Genomic DNA, 18,306 nt, shown 5'->3' with positions numbered 1-18,306 from the left:
CTGCAATATAACAAAGAGTGAAAAATTTAAGGGGGTCTGAATACTTTCCGTACCCACTGTATATATATAATAAAACAAAGGTAAAACATAAACCCCAAAGCTAGTAGCTTGTGGTACCATTATAGGCCACTGGGGCAAAATCCCCATCAACAACACTAAAAACAGTCTTAATTTTCTTTAATCAAAATCTAGTTTTGTATATAGTTTGAATTTGAAGTGAAACGTGGTCTAGACATGCTCTTGACAGGTTTCGTGAAATTCACCCAGATCAGAAACCCTGCGGGAAACACACTGAGCCCGCAGCAGAAATGAGGCGGGAACAGTCACGCCGCATTTGAACTACAGCGCGAATGTTGATCTTCCCATCTCTGTCTTTCTCCATCTCTCTCGCTGCCACTTCACGTCACCTCCACCTTTTTACATCAGACATTCTTTTTTTCCTCATTGTACAAATTGGACTAAAAGGTTTTTGGCTCTTGTGTTGAGGGGAAAAAAGCTAGCCACAGATTAAATTCTGGTTGTCAGACTGTCAAAGAGGTGAGAGATAAAAGGCATTTCTAATCAGACATCTGCTCTGTTTCAGTCAATCGAAGGGCAGATGTAATACTCCATTGTGGACAAACAAGCACATGGGGACAAGCAACATTGACATCGTGTACCTTTAAAAAAGTCCATAGACACTGCAAGTCGTCACTAAGACATTGGGTCTCCTTCACTAATAATTCCTTGGACGCATGAAATGGTTATTATATTAATTAATTTTAAGTATCCTAAATGAGAAACGTCTCGGTAACGTATGTAACCATCATTCCCTGAAGGAGGGAACGGAGATGTCATGTCGGTAATGACTGACTTTGAGATCCCAAAGTCCCAGTACAAGATTTTATCCCCACATCTGTAAGCATCCTCTTTGGCGTGACGAAGCTGTTTGAGTTTCCCAGTAAACCGAGGTTTATCGTTATTAAATGATAAGAATGTTCTGGTAGGAATGCACAGATCTTCACAGAACTCCGCGATGCGATCCGCTCTGAACAGCTGGTAGCCCGGCAGATGAAGCGCGTTGTCCGGAATGGCTTCACTCAGCCAGGTTTCAGTGAAGCACAGTGCAGCAGAGTTTGAAAAGTCCTTGTTGGTGCGGGTGAGGAGAAGAAGTTCATCCGTTTTGTTAGGAAGGGAACGGACATTCGCGAGATGAATGCTTGGGAGCGCAGTACGAAAGCCGCGCGCGCGGAGCTTCACTAGGGCGCCAGCGCGTTTCCCTCTTCTGTGTCTGCACGCGTGTTTGAACAACACAGCTGTACCTCCGACTAGAATGTCCAACAAAACGTCCGAATAATCAAAAACCAGAAAAATATTGTCTGGGATGTGCTGCTTAATGTTAAGGAGTTCGTCTCTGGTAAAACTTATAGAAGAATGACAAAACACAGAACAAACAAACAAAAACAATAGAAGAATCGCGGAGCTCAGCATCCTGGCTGCCATTTGCGGCGCCATCTTGATCTTCATCCGGTCATTACCGACGTGATGTTTGTCATCCTCAAAACCAGTTCAAACACATTATAAACAGACAGAGATAACAGACTTCCCTAAAGCTACAACACAGCTTTTCTTGCTCTTTCACTGTATATGATGAAATATATGCATTTAAGATAAAATATCTGGGAAAAAAAAATCATCTTAGCATGATTAAACAGAGTATATGATTTTTATGTCTGTTAGAAAGAATCTGGAAAATGTATAAATATATTTCATATTGTAGAAAGGTCAAGGATATATTTTTGGGGGGGAATCAAATAAATGTTGTTTAAAATACAAGCAATAAAACGGCATAAAATGAAAAGCATTTTTGAAAAGTGTCAAGTGGTGTAACCAAGAAAATAATGTTCTTACATGTACAATGGACAATATTTAATTAGTTAGTTAGTTTGTTAGTTAGGTGGTTAGTTAGTTAGTAAAACCAAGTAATAAAATTGTGTAAAAAGAGGCATTTTTGGTCAAATGGTATTACCAAGGAAATAATAATATAATTTATTCTTACACCTAAAATATACAATTAGTATTATTATTATTATCATCATCATCATCTTCGCAAAGTAAACAAGTAATAAAACTGTGTAAAAAAATTAAAAAAATAAATAAAGTATTTTTGTGCAAATTGATATCAGTTTAAAAACATTTAGGCCATTTTCAACATCGAATGTCAAGTGATGTGACCAAGTATTTTTTTTCTTACACAATTGACAATCATTATTTATTTATTTATTTATTTATTTATTTGACAATCTTTTTTTTCCTTCCAAAAAACTTTTTTTGTACAAACATGCATTTTTATTATTATAAATGTACAGTTCAAACATTTTTTTCATAAATTCAGAATAAATTTGAGTACAAAATTTATTGATGAATCATGATTTGTTTGTGAAAACGTTCATATACAGATTTCACACACAAAATTTTAAGTACGCACAGTGAATGAGACCCAGTGTCCCAATGTGTCATGCCAGTTCTCTCAATCTGCGTAAGATAAAGAGGCTAGTAACTCAAATGACTAAACTGGCATTAATATAGTAAAAATATCTTCAGCTTCACTGGCTTGAAATACGGAGTGATTTGCATGATAAGTAGCATCATTACAGAGCAGTGTAGCGAGACGTAGCAGACATCAGAGATTAGCGTGAATGTATAGTTCTCAATATGTCCAAATGGAAGTGTTTTGCAGGATGTGTATGTTTTGTACGCTGAATTTGTACATGAAACCATCATGTCGTCCCAGTCGTCCATGTTCCATCATTCTGACTGCAGGTTAATGCAGTTGGTTGGTGTCTTCATTAATGGTTTTGAGTTTTGTGGCCAGTTTTTTTTTTTTTCTTCTCTCCCCTTGTGATGTCCTCACCCTTGTCTTCCCTTACTGCCCCTTTCTGTCTGCGTCCATGGCAACAGCTAAAGATTTCCGAGGTACAACCACAGGTAAATATTTTCTGCTGGAGTGCTGACATCATCAATATATATATATATATATATATATCAGATGTCAAGTGGTGTAACCAAGAAAATCTTAATTTCTTACACCTACAATGGAAAATCAATATTATTAATTTTTTAAACAAGTAATACAATTGTATAAAATAAATAAAATTGTACAAATTTGTGTCACTTTCATACATTTCTTACAAAAATTTTAGGCCATTTTCAGTGTCAAATGTCAAGTGGTATAACCAAGTAAATCTTAATATAATTTATCTTACACCTACAGTGGATAAAATTCTTAAAATTATTTTTTCTTAAAATGAATTACATTTTTTTTTAAAGTTTACCAATATACCAATATACAAACAAAACAACAATTCTTTCTTTCTTTAATGTTAAAATCTGAAGTTATTTTGAATCATTAATATGTTTTCTTAGGGCTACACCTGTTGACATTTGACCACAAACCTTGTTTTTTATTAAAATAAAAAAAATTTCATTAAGATGGTTATACCACCATGACATTTTTGACATTATACCCTTTCAAAGATACCAAAATGAATTCAAGAAATTCTGAACTGTTAAAAAAAACAACAACAAAACTACATTAAATTCATTATGTCATTGACCCAGAAAAGATTTGAGCAAGTAAAAAAAATATATATTTTAAATTTCTGTTAAAACATTATATTTGGGGGAAACTTATTTCCAAGTCTGCCTCTTGTAATTTGTTCTGTTTTCCATTATTATGAATGAATCACGACTAATTTCGAGAAGATAGCTCAGTGTCCTTGTAAACCATCTGAAAGGCATAAACACAAAGCTTCAAGTTCCTGTTTAGCTCACTAGAACCAAGTTGCTGCAATGACTTTTGAATTGCTGACATAAAAACATAATATTGTAAGTCATCAGTCTATGCATGGTATGCCTTTTGAAAACATGTTTTGTTTTGTATGTGCAGTTTCTGTCCTGTTTTTGTTTTGTTTTGTGAACCATTGATTTTTTAGCTTGATCGTCTCTTTCACTGCGTTCTCTGTGCTGAATGTTCCACCTCGATGTGTTCTAACTATTTGTCTTAGGTCAGTTTTCCTTAGCCTGCTCTCCCATGAGGGAATTGATTTTAATAATTAGCAACTGTAATTTGTTTTTAAAACCTAATCATATTTTATGCCACCCACACTATATTCCACTGGGAGTACAGTGAACATGAGCTGCGAAATGAATGTGTGGAGATGACAGCAATTATGTACAGCATGTAAAGATAGTATCTCAGGTGTCATCTATATTTAGAACGCAGTACATACTTTGACAAACGTTATCAGTTCAAAACAAATGAAGATTTATATGGGACAAGATGTTGATTACCTTTGAAAATTATTACCGGTCTGTCAGTCGATGGTAAACACAGAAACCACAACACAATGGAAACAAGTCACAACACAATGGAAACAAGTCACAACACAACGGAAACAAGCCGCAACACAACAAAATCAGCACAACACAATGGAAGCAAGCCGCAACACAATGGAAACAAGTACAACACAAAAGAAACAAGCCACAAGACAATTGAAACAAGCTGCAACACAACAAAATTAGCACAACACAATGGAAATAAGCCACAACACAAAAGAAACAAGCCACAAGACAATTGAAACAAGCCGCAACACAACAAAATCAGCACAACAAAATGGAAACAAGCCACAACACAATGGAAGCAAGACGCAACACAATGGAAACAAGTACAACACAATGGAAACAAGTCACAACACAAACAAGCCGCAACACAACAAAATCAGCACAACACAATGGAAGCAAGCTGCAACACAATGGAAACAAGTCACAACACAACTAAATTAGCACAACACAATGGAAACAAGTCACAACACAATGGACACAAGTCACAACACAACAAAATTAGCACAACACAATGGAAACAAGGATTTTGTTGTGTTGTGCACTACTGAGCCACCATAGTATGGACACTAATAATGGAAGTATATTAACTTTTGAAAAGTTATAAGAATGATTTAAAGCTTTTGGATCAAATAATTGTTAAGTATCGCTGTAATAAAAATAACAAATACCCTCCAGAATGTCTTGCATTACACAATTTATGCTTGTTTTTACAAACAAAGAGACTGTATTCTGTGTTAATCAACAACGTGTCACAGATTCTGTCAATAGAGCTTAACTTGTTTTGAACCTGAAACATTCCAATAATGATGCAAATGAAAAGCTCTGCCTATAGACCTCGATTTCTTATCTTCACAGACATTTCTATGTACAATTTCACAGATTCTTTGCCACAAATTGTAAAGCAAGCATTAATTAATTCCACAGTGATTTGGGTATGTGTGTGTGCCATAAAACACATCCGTTCTGTGCCTCCGGCCTTTCACATGCGAGATCTTAATGGAATTCATTAACGCTCAAGTGAAATGATGTATGTCTTTGGCCACATGTCACCATCCTTGAATGAGACTAATGATTGCTAATGCAATTTCTACTGACTGAGGATTTATTTCCACAAACAAGCTCCATTTCCAGAAGAGTAAAGTGTGTCTTTGCTCCATCAACAGAGAGATACACATGCTTCTGACCTCCGCTGGCCAGCTGTCACTCTGTGATCAGATACTTTTGGAGATATCAAAGTGTTTTCTATTATGGCATGTCTGTTCAACCCTTTGCTGATGCTCTGCTGCCCTTAGTTACAGATACTCACTTTACAGGATGTTTTTTGGGGGAAAATGTGCTTATAAAGTGATAAAAAAAATTTTTTTTCAAAAATGTATTTTAAAATAAGCAATTTGGTATTAATATTACTGTGAACTACAAAAGCCTTTCACTGTCCCCCTTTTTCTTTTCAACAATTATAGTAATCCGAAATTGTGCATCAAATCAGCATATTACAGTGATTTCTGAAGAATCATGGGACACTGAAGGCTGGAGTAATGATGCTAAAAATTCAGCTATGAATCACAGGAATGAATTACAATTTAAAATATATTCAAATAAAATTACAGTTATTTTAAATTGTAATAATATTTCACTATTACTTATTTTACTGTATTTTTTATCAAATAAATCTAGCCTTGGTGAACATAAAAGACTTCTTTCAAAGGTATTTTATATTTTACCTTGACAAACTATAGTAGTGTAGTGTACATATTCTAATATTTGGACAATGCATGATTATATTGTATGTTGCATTTTGTTATTTTCATTTAATTAACAAAATAAAAAAATAAAAAAAAAATTATAATAATAATAGTAAATAGAGAATAGCATCTCTATATGCATTTTGTCACTTTTCTAAGTGCCACAGAAACAATTTACTGTATATTTAGTTGTTGGTTTTTTTTTGTAAACTTCTGTATTCAACAAATCCAAACATACAGAACATTCATTGATCTATTTTGAAATGAAAAAAAGTCTGATAATATGGTGGATAGCAATAGTTGCTAGAGTAAGATTGGTCAAAAAAAAAATGTCCTCTATCACTGGAAGCTCTTGAAATAAACGCAGTCATTTATTTTTTTTTCTAGCTTGACACAACCAAGGTCAAATACAGTACATTCCCACATACAAAATCATGAAAATCTATATTAAAGGACCTTCATGAAAATAATCAAAGTGATCAGTGTATGTGAATAAATAAGGAGACATTACAGTAGCACACAAGCTAAGAATGTGAATCCTGCCTTTAATTAAAGACGATGCACAACAAGACAAACATCATTATTCTTCCCCCTGCTTTAAAACTGTTCATTCACAAGATGCCATAACGAACAGGCAATATCCTTATTATCAAGAGATATGCAAAACTCTGCATTTCTAAGCAACAGCCAACTACAACGCCGAAATGAGAAAGAGCAATATTGCAATAAAATAAATACACTTTTTAAATAGTAAATGTATATAATTCCTAGGGCTCATTTAAATGAGAAAAATGAGATTGGAGTAGCAGGTTGAAATCATGTAACCGCTACACAGCTCACTCAGTTCGAGCTGGAAGCACTTAATGCGGTCCATAAATTGAACTATATTATCAAACGGCATATTCATGAGAGAATGAAAGACATCTGCAGCAATAATGGCGTTTCTGCTATTATTTTTGGAAGCTAAAGTCCATTTTGTAGCCCATGTCCATATTTATTATAGGGTACCACAACCTAAGTACTGTGGTGGCACTAAACTGTAAAAAATAGAAAGATGAGTTAAAACCACTTAAGCTCAGGGCGTTTTTTGGTATTTTCGCCTAAATTTTACACACTCAAATTCAAATGTTTACCCTACACACATACAATGGAGGAAATGAACAAAAATGGTTTCATTGTAAAGAAAACCCTTTGAACTACGAAATATGAGTGCAATTCTTTATAAATAACATTATATATTTTTCAAATATTACAATAAACACAAAAAAAAACATAGGCGCTTTTGAAGTTTTAAAACAAATTATTTTTTTGAAATTCTGTAACTCAGGTTCTATTAGGCCCAACTCTCTGCAATTTACTTTGTTTGATGCCACTAGATGCCAAACAGTACCAGAAAAAAATAATCTTTCAAATAACAGCTTCTAAACAGGAGTTATAACATTATATGTGAAACGAGTAGAAATAGACAATTTGACATCTAAATGTGTCATTGTGAGTTTCCTTTGCAAAAACAGGCTTTATAAAACACATTAACCCCACAATCATATATTACTCTGTGCCATAAGCACTTTAATTGATTATTAATTGAATTATGTTTCATTTTTATGTTTTTCTAAGTAGTAATATACAAAATGGCACAAGCGAATTGGACCTAATTTCAAATATTGTGTATACTACAATGAGAATCCTCATCACAATCATCACAAAACTGTCTACATTATGAATATATATCTGGTCTATCACAATCTAAGATAGAATCCATATCCTCCAGCTTTATATCGTTCCATTTATATGCATTCTGTATTGGGACAATGATTCACAGCATCCTTTCACCTCATCATCAGCTCACTCCTGTATTCAGCATCTCTCCATGGCAACATTGCATCATTTCTGGTCCAGAGCGGAGCTAATTCGCTAGCTGACAGCTATTCCTAGCCTTCAGAGCGTCAAACAAACACACATCAGTTCATCCACACAGCACTGTAATAATCCATGTATATTTACTGTATATTCACTGAAATGCATAATATACTGTACTTTTCTGTCAATAAACACTGTATCAGATTGCTAGCAGTGCTATCACGTTTCAGAGCAACGATTCCAACATAAAACACGGCTCAGACGCACAAACTCACCCGCATACAGCCTCACCAGACGCGAGGTCATTCCTCTCCACGGCGCGCTGAACGTTCTTCACCATATATAACTTGTAATATGATTATCATAGATTGATATAATCCGAGCCGCGTGTGCCGTATCCTTTCCGTGAGGCAAACTCGCCTTCAAATCGCGTCCAGAAACTACAAGTTCCACAACACCTAGCCAGAAGGTCCCGGATGTCTGAAGACCCCCCTCTCCCCCGCTAGTGACGCAGAGGTGTCAAATTTCACAGCTATGAGATGGCCGCCGAGTAGACAGACATGAAATCTGACCAATTGGAGTCCACCAGCGATCGCAGACCTCTAGAACATCAGACGCGCTGTCTGTGCGCTTTCATGATATGGAGAGTGTCTCTCAGACGCGCAAACAGGCGCTCTGACAATTTCGGGCTATGTAAATGAAGCATAAACATTTTTAACGCGATTTTGGACCCGTATCCGGGTCCGCAGAGTTTAATTAACTTAAAAAGACAAAGCAAGCAGCTGCAAGGCATTTTTTGAGCTTTCTCACCTTCTGTAGATGTAGTTGTGCCAAATATCTTTTTTTAAAGTTAGACTAGTTATTCACTCAAAATAACATTTTAAGTTAAAGAAACCTTCCTCAGCGGTAAGTATTTGTTGAAAGTTAAAGTGGTAGATTGTCACAGTGAAATCAGTCTTTAAAGTGGAAAATATGAGACCAGCAGTCCTTAAACGAAGCAAGGAAGAATCTGAACCAGCAAACAATTCATCTGTTTGTTGATCATAGAATAAGATGAGTAGATGGTTGGATGAAGACAATTAGTCCCTTTTTGTCTAGGTCCTGTTTATATCTGTGCTGTTTCCTCTCATACAAGAACCCTCTGTATTTAAACAAACATACAATCAACACGTGTTTAGTATTAACCCCTAACAGAAAGCATATTTACAAACTCTACATACATACAAAACAATCCCTTACTTACATTTGAGAGCAAGAACAAATCGTTCCTCAAATCAGGGCACCAACAAAGGACAGCAAAGGTGAAGACATTCCATGTGCTTAGCACACTACTTCCTGCCTAATGCTACTTCTTTACCCCCTTTTAGGCAAATGAGCAACTCAGAATACAGAGCGCCCCCTAATGATTGGTATAGCTATAACATGCATAAAGAACTACTGGGAACAAATGTGACAGTAAAACTGTTACAAGTTAAATATGCTCAATTGAACAAACCAAATAGTGACTTAAAAATATTTTAATATAAAACATAATTAAAAACACTACATCAATGTTTTATTGTTTCATAAATGTACACATCCTCATTATTCCCAATGTTTTGGCCAAACACACCAAATTAAATTCATGTGCAAGATGTAGATGTAGATGTAAAATGTACACTTCAACATTAGATATTCCAATCAATCTTTAAAATAGAGTGTCGGACAAAATAGAAGTAGGATATTTTAGTGTGTAGTAGACGGTAATGCCAAGTTACTACTTAGTGTTGGTTTTATATAAAATAATCCATCCCTGATTTTATTCTGAACATCTTTCAATGTACAATTTCTCTTTTACTGTTATTTTTGTCCAGCATTACAGTTTGCTTAGATGTATTTAGATTTGCAATGTAAAGCATTTAATCAGACACTTTTATCCATAGCAACTTACAAAAAGTGCTTTAGCTTTATATAAAGTATTAACTTTTTTATATTTTAAATAGTGTTTTGTATGTGTGTATGTAAGCAATTGGGCAGATACAGTACGAGATACCTTAGTCTGTCCAAATTGGAGTGGAGTAGCAATTCCCAAATCAAGACAAGATCAGTGTACTACATTCTGAATAGCCTCCCATAAAGTGTACCATTCTTAATTTCCACGTGGCTTTTATTTTGCCTCAAAACAAAGCACAATGTTAATTGAACTAAATGGGTTCATTTATGTGTTAGAAATGGGTCTGCAGAAGTCCCTGTTCTACACATCTCCCAGGGTCACTTGGGAGCAAGAGCCATTCATCACTATGAGCTAATGAGAGCAGTAAGCAATTGGGCAGATACAGTACGAGATACCTTAGTCTGTCCAAATTGGAGTGGAGTAGCAATTCCCAAATCAAGACAAGATCAGTGTACTACATTCTGAATAGCCTCCCATAAAGTGTACCATTCTTAATTTCCACGTGGCTTTTATTTTGCCTCAAAACAAAGCACAATGTTAATTGAACTAAATGGGTTCATTTATGTGTTAGAAATGGGTCTGCAGAAGTCCCTGTTCTACACATCTCCCAGGGTCACTTTGCCAAGCGCAACAGAAGCAAGAGCCATTCATCACTATGAGCTAATGAGAGCAAGTTCGAAGAGCAATAAAGACACATAGTTAAAGTTTACACCCTTGCAGAAGCACTGAAATGGCAGCCAACGTAGGGCCAAACGATCGCTCCAGGTCAAACAAAAAACATTTTGTCCTGTGCCCTTCAAGCGAGGTTAAAGGGATAGTTCACCCAAAAATGAAAATCCCGTCCAGCTCCCTGTGTTTTCCCAAACCTGTATGACTTTCTTCCTAACATAAAAGGTGATTTTTTTAAAGAAGAATGAGGACTGAAGAATTTAAGCTTCAAAAATGACAAAATCCTAGGGCTGGCCGATATGGACAAAAATGTACCACAATATTTTACTTTTTTATTTTTTTTCCATATCACACAACATTTACTATGTATCACGATATTCATTTATCATTAAAGGGATAGTTCACCCAAAAATGAAAATTCTGTCATTAATTACTCGCCCTCGTGTCGTTCCAAACCCGTAAGACCTTCGTTCATCTTCGGAACACAAATTAAGATATTTTTGATGCATTCCGAGAGCTCTCTGACCCTCCATAGACAGCAAGGATCCTACCACGATCAAGGCTCAGAAACATAGCAAGGAGATCGTTAAAATAATCCATGTGACATCAGAGGTTCAGCTGTAATTTTACGAAGCTACGAGAATACTTTGTGCGCAAAGAAAACAAAAATAACGACTTTTTGCCACAAACTTTTAAAAAACATGTTTCAAGGTACAAGTTTTTTTGAAGATGCAGAATTATCATCTCCGTGTGAACTACAAAAATGTGAATTAGTGAAAATGGTATTGTCATGCAAATGTTTATTTCGTGTTCAGTGTTTCTTAACAAAGTGACATCGCCAACTACTGGCCTGGCATGTATAATACAGCATTCTAGGTCATTTTTGTAGATACGTGTGAACAGGAATCGTTTTGACAAAGTTGTCATCTGTACACAAAAAAGCGCAAAAGAACATCATTGTCGTGTAAACGTATCCTGAATGATTTGTTCGCTAATCTTACTGATCTGGTTAGGACTAAATTTTCAGTGAATTACAACATAACGTTCATTCCCAGTCCTTATTTACTTTCATTATATGGAAAATAGTGGACAATATATTCATTGAATATTCACCTTTTATGTTCCATCGAAGAAATAATAAGAATTTAGGGGTGAACTAATCCTTCTACAGATTTGAGGCAGGTAGCGGCAGCACTAGATGTCTAGCATACTACGCTATCCACAGTGGGGGCTTAAGATTCACGACTCCACGTGACGATTTATTCAGTAGAAGTTCAGAGGCGACTAAATTCACCCTAGTCTGCGCTCGCTCACTCAAAGTTAAACCCAGGAGACAAATCAGCCTGCCGCAACCCCTGCCGTTTTTAAACTTGTTGTATATCGCCAAGGATTGAGTCACTTTGGTCCTCGCAGGGCTGTGTGAGATGTGACAGGTCTTTGGTAGCTGTTCAACATTCGTTTGTAATGATAAAGCCCCCTCCCTCCTGCTGCCTATTGAAAGTCAGTATAGAACACTGGCTTTAAATTGATGTTGCTTGGGCTCCAAAACTCAAAGCAACATGACTTACTGGGGATGTTTCTGTGATCCGGCATGGTGTAAACACTGGTTTGCAATTCCTCGATTTGACTGCATGCAGATGTCATATGGCAGTAATATTTAAAACACACACACACACACACACACACATATATATATATATATATACACACAGAAATGGAATGCTCAACACAGTATTCTGTGAATATTCGGTTGCTACAGAAAATGCATTCTAAAAGCTTTTTTCAGTGACATTAATTTATTAAAGGATTTTTCCAAAGCTTATGATTCAGAAGATTAGAAAAATGGTTTTAAGTGATGCACCACTAATGGCATTATATAGGTCATCGTAACAAATGCAGCACCAGCAGTAAAACCATAAAGTACTGAATTGTTTAACCTATAACCTGCAATATGTTTTAAAACGTTTTTTGTTTTTTTTTAATCAAACCTATCCTGTCTTGTATATGTATATTCTTTCTGAATAAAATGTGAAAGGTGCTTTCCATGCAAAACATCCACAAAGGTAAATGGTCTAGGGTGTTGCTAAAGGGTCGTTAAGGGTTTTTGGGTGGATTTTAGGATGTTGCTAGGGTGATCTGCTTGGTTGCTAGTGGGTAATTTACTAGTCTCTATAGCTGTTAATTAATTCCATCCAATTGCAAAAAAATTGTAATATTGCAAAAAAAAAAAAAAAACTGCTAATAAAGCAGCTCTTCCATCCCTTCATTATATGTAATGAATTACTTATAGTTTAAAGCATGCACTCTAAATGCTCTTATAGAAAACGAGAAGGCAAAATTTTAAGAAATCAATTGTAGAAGTTGAGTCGTACAAAAACAAATAACCCAAACCCGAACCTAACCATGATAACTAAAAAAAAGCACATCAAAGTCGTACGATATGTTACAATTACACCATATCATCCAAGTTTTCATGAGGTTATTTAGTCACACAACTTTTTTGATGTGCTATTGAAGTGCGCTAACCAGACAGGATTTAAACATTGCCAACTGAAATCGTAAGTTTGGTTTAAAGGTGAAAAAAACATGTAAAAAGCACAATTTTCTCCTGATTCTAACACAAAACCACAATGTTTGGCATATACTTTTGTGGCTATCACAGTAAAACGAAAGCTGCTGCTCTCTGTATCATTTTCAGTTGTCTTCTTTATTGTTCTTACATAAATTGCGCATGCTTTTTTCGCAATATTACATCAAAAGACCAGAAAAAGCCCATATATGTACCCGCCTATAGACCCTCCATTTAATTGGTCGAAATTGGACAAAAGAGACGGATTAAAACACCAGGTGTAAACAGGAATATGTCTACTTGTGGTCCGATCGACCAAAACGCATCTTAATACTAGATGTTAATCGGCCCTAGGAATTTATTCAGCATAAATATAAACTTTTTACCGAATAATATGTTTATGCACCTTAAAAGAGCATATGTTTTTTAATGTGCATTTTGGAAATTGTATTTGCACCCTGGTCTTTCCAGACACCATTTTAAATCCAGTAGCTGACAGTTTGCATAAAAAATGTAGGCAGAAACCTGGTTTATGATATTCTGGACTGAATATCCTTTGTTTTCCCGTTTTATCGTTTAAATCTGATCACTTCTCAACAATGTGCACGATTTAAGATATAATTTTTGTAGCACAAATGGTGTGGCCTAGAGTATGATTTCTGGGATACAGTTCATACATACTTGGGCCAGATTTACTAACAGCTTGCGCCAGCGCAAATCGTCTTTCGGCGTTAAAATACTACTGCCAGGATTTACTAAAGACGCGCAGTGAAGAATTAGCGCTGAAAAGGCGTGGACACAGTTATTTTTGCGCCTGACCAAAATTTATGGGAGGAGAGTAGTCAAGTTACTGGTATTTGCGCCATTATTTAACGCCAAAAAAGCACGTCTTAACGCAGACGTTAATTTGCGCTGCTCTTGGGTCATTATGGAAATGATCTGGCTGTGTCTGTGTTCTTTAATGTGCACATTTTTAGTAAATCACCCGCAGAATTTTCCCTTCCCTTCGACCCTTTTATGGAATTGCGCTCTAACACTAATCTGCCCTGTATAGTAAATCTGGCCTTTGGTTTGTAAATTGTATAAAAGCAATGGTTTCAAATCAGCAAAGCTGTGCTGTTTCTCAGCGAAACGATGAGTGGTATCAACATAGAAATGAAATGACTGCCTGCTCCAGCTGAGTTGCTTACCACTGTATTTAGTGAACTGTGGGAAGTAATGAGTCTGCGCGTCTTATATTAACACACCCACCCATAATTGGCTAATTATAGCGGTTGTTCCGCTGGTGTTTAGAGCACAAATCCAAAGTGTCTTCTCACGCCGTGCTCTCCATCTCCTCCTCCTCCAGATCCCAACGCACTGATGCAGCCCGGCCCCGACCACGCGCTCATCGGCGGAGTGGTGGCCGTGGTGGTCTTCATCACCCTGTGCTTCATCATTGTCCTGGGCCGATATCTGGCCAGGCACAAAGGTACGGCTTCCCTCCCCTCTCTCCTCTCGCCCCCTACCCTATAGTGTGCAAAATGCTTCAACATGTCCACTGTTGTACCTTATGTGTCTATGTGACCTATGTGGGACTGTGTGGACAGGGACATACTTAACCAATGAGGCCAAAGGAGCGGAGGACGCCCCTGACGCAGACACTGCCATCATCAATGCGGAGGGGAACCACACACATGCAGAGGAAAAGAAAGAGTACTTCATTTAGCACACGTTTTTTCTGTTCAGTATTTTCACGGCAACACTGCGAGCCAGCAGAGGAGGCGTTATAGTCCCTCACAGCACTTGTCTGGTCTGGCTTTTCTGTCTGTTTGTCTCCTCGACTCCAGTCGGAGTCGTTTCGCCAACCTCTTTAAGGCCAAATTCGACACGCCACCTGCTACAAAAGAATGTTGCCTTTGGTTAAACCAATCCTAATCGACCAAAAAACAAACAAACACACACATGAAAATATACTTCGAAAAAAAAATCAGTTGAGTTTGTAACTGTAACACCAGGTCCATTTAGGCCAAAAAACCCTATCCCACCCTTCCAAAATGACCCCCGTTTGATTTGCCAAGTGCCAAAATATACAGACATGTGCTTGTCATGTTTGTTGCTGTGTTTATTCATTTAATTTCCCAGTGAATGCTGATTTCTCAACCACCCTCACTGTGCCTGTTATATACCTTTTTACAGATATTACCAGGGAGCGGCAAGAAATGTGGTTCATCTCAAGTCGGAAAACCTTGGCTTTGCCAATAATTACGCTTTAAGACAAGAATACGTGAGATGTATAATGTAAATATCATGTACTGTCTTTGTTTATGTGTTCGTGTCTGTTGTTTTCAATTGTAAAAGTGGGTGTGTTTTTTTTAAGTATGCCCTGTAATAAAGAATGTTCCCAAGAGATACAGACAATTATGTAATGTACGGACACCTGAAACAAGCCGGAAGATTGAAAATGGCAGGAACTCGATGAAGCACAAATGAGAATTGGTGTGTAACCATTAGAAGCGAGATTATTTTCTATTTCCATCATACCTGTCTGTATATTCTTGCACTGTTAATATCCCCCCCTCCCTCCCCGAGTGTTTATTTCAACCCTGAAAATGTATCCAACGTAAGCACAAAGTCATTGTAAAATGTCATTGGTTTAGACAGTCTCAGGATGAAAAGAAGAGCCTAATTGAATTTGTCTTTTATCACTGGAGTGAATGCATTTTTTGTTCTCACTTTGTGAATTGATCTAAATGGCCATTTGTTCGACGTTTGAATGGAAGTTCGGCATTGTTTCATTTCGATTCGCTGACCGACCCTTGTTAATATTGCTGTATATTACTTTGCTAAAGTGATTATTGGTGGAATATTGTTAAACTATAGGATCCCATATATATATATATATATATATATGAGAAAACAAATGTCAAAATATCTATTTCAAGTGTCCCATACTTTTAGTTCATATTAGTGAGGAAAATATTTGTTTGTTAGTTTGTTTTGTCCCAACCCAGGGAATGTATATAATGTGTATACTTTAGCATTTAGTAAGCTGTTTATTTAATTGAATTTGAATTCTTTATTGCTCTGTTTTATGCTACATGTGTACGACTCCATTTCAGCCTCTCAATACTAAGTACATCCCGATGGATACTTGTCATTAATACTAATTTATTGGGTAAATCTGATGGACAAACACAATACATTACTATTAGTGCTTTTTCTAAGCTTGTGAACATAGGATCGTTTGTTCATGAGAAGGTCAGAACAACAATCACCATTATTGCCTTTGTGTTTGCAACAGAACATATGACCACACATTGAAGCTCTGGAGAAGCATAATCTTCAATGTACGTTTTTATGAAACATGTTTCCAGTGTTCCTACTTTGTCACTCTTTATAACATCAACTAGAACGAAGACATTTTTCTAAGAACTTTTGATTTGCTTTATTGTTTTTTTGCTGTATGGGAAAATTAGGTTGCTTTTACATTAAATATCCGACTTTTTCAAACTATGCCTCTGTAAGAAAAGAAAAAAAAAAACTCAGAGTACTGAGTAAAATATGCACAAACAAAGATTTGTTTTCTTCTTCATGCAACACATAAGTCTGTCTAAACATATATATATACAGTGGGTACGGAAAGTATTCAGACCCCCTTAAATTTTTCACTCTTTGTTATATTGCAGCCATTTGCTAAAATCATTTAAGTTAATTTTTTTTCCTCATTAATGTACACACAGCACCCCATATTGACAGAAAAACACAGAATCGTTGACATTTTTGCAGATTTATTAAAAAAGAAAAACTGAAATATCACATGGTCCTAAGTATTCAGACCCTTTGATGTGTGTGTGTGTGTGTGTGTGTGTGTGTGTGTGTGTGTGTGTGTGTGTATATATACATACATACACACATTTATAATATATATAATTGTTATATAATATATATAAAATAAATATGCTGTAATAACATAAAAAGGCATATAATTCATAATTCAATATCTAATTTGAATGCAATGATGAATATGCAAATAATGTTGAAATAAAATATATTGTATTATTATAGTATATTAATTATAAATTATATTATATTAAATAATAATATATATGAATTATATATTATAAATTATTAATATATTATTAATTAAAATAAAAAATACAAAAATGAAAACTTTTAGATGATTTATTTATATAAATTACAAGCAGTCAAATTTTTTGCATTATAGTATTTACGTGCTTAATATGTGATTAAATCAGATCCTTGAGTTGCAATAATGGAATTTTTTTTTTTTACACATGCTGAAGTGGGCTTATACTATATGAATTTCATGGCTACATGCTGCCCCCAAGAGCCGGACGCTCTCAGTGCACGGGTATGTGGAGGTTCTTCTTCTCTCAAGGCTTTGTTTATTGTCTCCAACTTTAAGTGGCTTTCTGCTGAAACTTTCAAATCATGTCCTTCTTTCCACTGTACCACCAGTTTTACGTAATCCATAGTGCGAGTTGGCAGAGAAATTACAGGGACGGATTTGAGGCGATCAAAATATTGGGAAGGAGCAATGCAGTGTTCAGCCTTAAATCTAGACTGAGGCTTAACAGAATAACCGACACAAACCCATTACATTTCTCTGCGCTCGCAAAGATGGTGTGCTGTGTTTAAATGTTAGTTAATGCTGGTGGGCCAACTTCAGTTGATGGAATTAACCATTAAGAATAGATCGACTTTACAGCACAACAATGGAAACTGATCTATTTTCAAATGGGTTTTATGGACAAGTTTGGAGCTGTAGCAAATTAAAAAGCTAAACCTCACTGATTATAAACAGAACATGAGCTATTGTAGTTGTTGATGATGTTTAGTAATAGTATTACTATCACTAATACTACTAATATTCACCATAATCTTAAAAATAATGGTCATATTGGTCATGGTGTTTAGTTACAAGTTGTTGCTAGTTGACAATACACATATATCTCAGTAACCATAAGGATTTGAATAAGAAGTCCAAACATCAAGTTCAAAGTTATCGTAATTCCAGTCATTATAATTCAAATGATATTCAGCAAACTAAAATAAATATTTTTCATATATCTACTGGGTAACAACTGAAAACAATTAAACCACACTGATATACATTCAGACAAGAATCTAATTATATAATGAAGTTA

General features: G+C 35.7%; 1 protein-coding gene across 1 annotated transcript in view; it reads left to right on the top strand.

The window, feature by feature from the left end:
* LOC107699225 (cell adhesion molecule 2-like) overlaps positions 1-16,634 on the top strand; it is a 267,199-nt gene extending 250,565 nt beyond the window's left edge. Inside the window, exons 9-11 of the mRNA XM_016500423.1 lie at positions 14,505-14,627; positions 14,746-14,851; positions 15,335-16,634. Of these exons, the coding sequence (XP_016355909.1) occupies positions 14,505-14,627; positions 14,746-14,851; positions 15,335-15,440 (335 nt within the window). The 3' untranslated portion in view covers positions 15,441-16,634. The remainder of the gene's footprint in view (positions 1-14,504; positions 14,628-14,745; positions 14,852-15,334) is intronic.
* The last annotated feature ends 1,672 nt before the right edge of the window (positions 16,635-18,306 follow it).

Source organism: Sinocyclocheilus anshuiensis, unplaced genomic scaffold (genome assembly GCF_001515605.1).
Source record: "Sinocyclocheilus anshuiensis isolate Anshui unplaced genomic scaffold, SAMN03320099.WGS_v1.1 scaffold242, whole genome shotgun sequence".
NCBI classification, from domain to species: domain Eukaryota; kingdom Metazoa; phylum Chordata; class Actinopteri; order Cypriniformes; family Cyprinidae; genus Sinocyclocheilus; species Sinocyclocheilus anshuiensis.
Note: the sequence above shows the minus strand (reverse complement) of the source record. Positions and strands in the feature narration are given on the sequence as shown.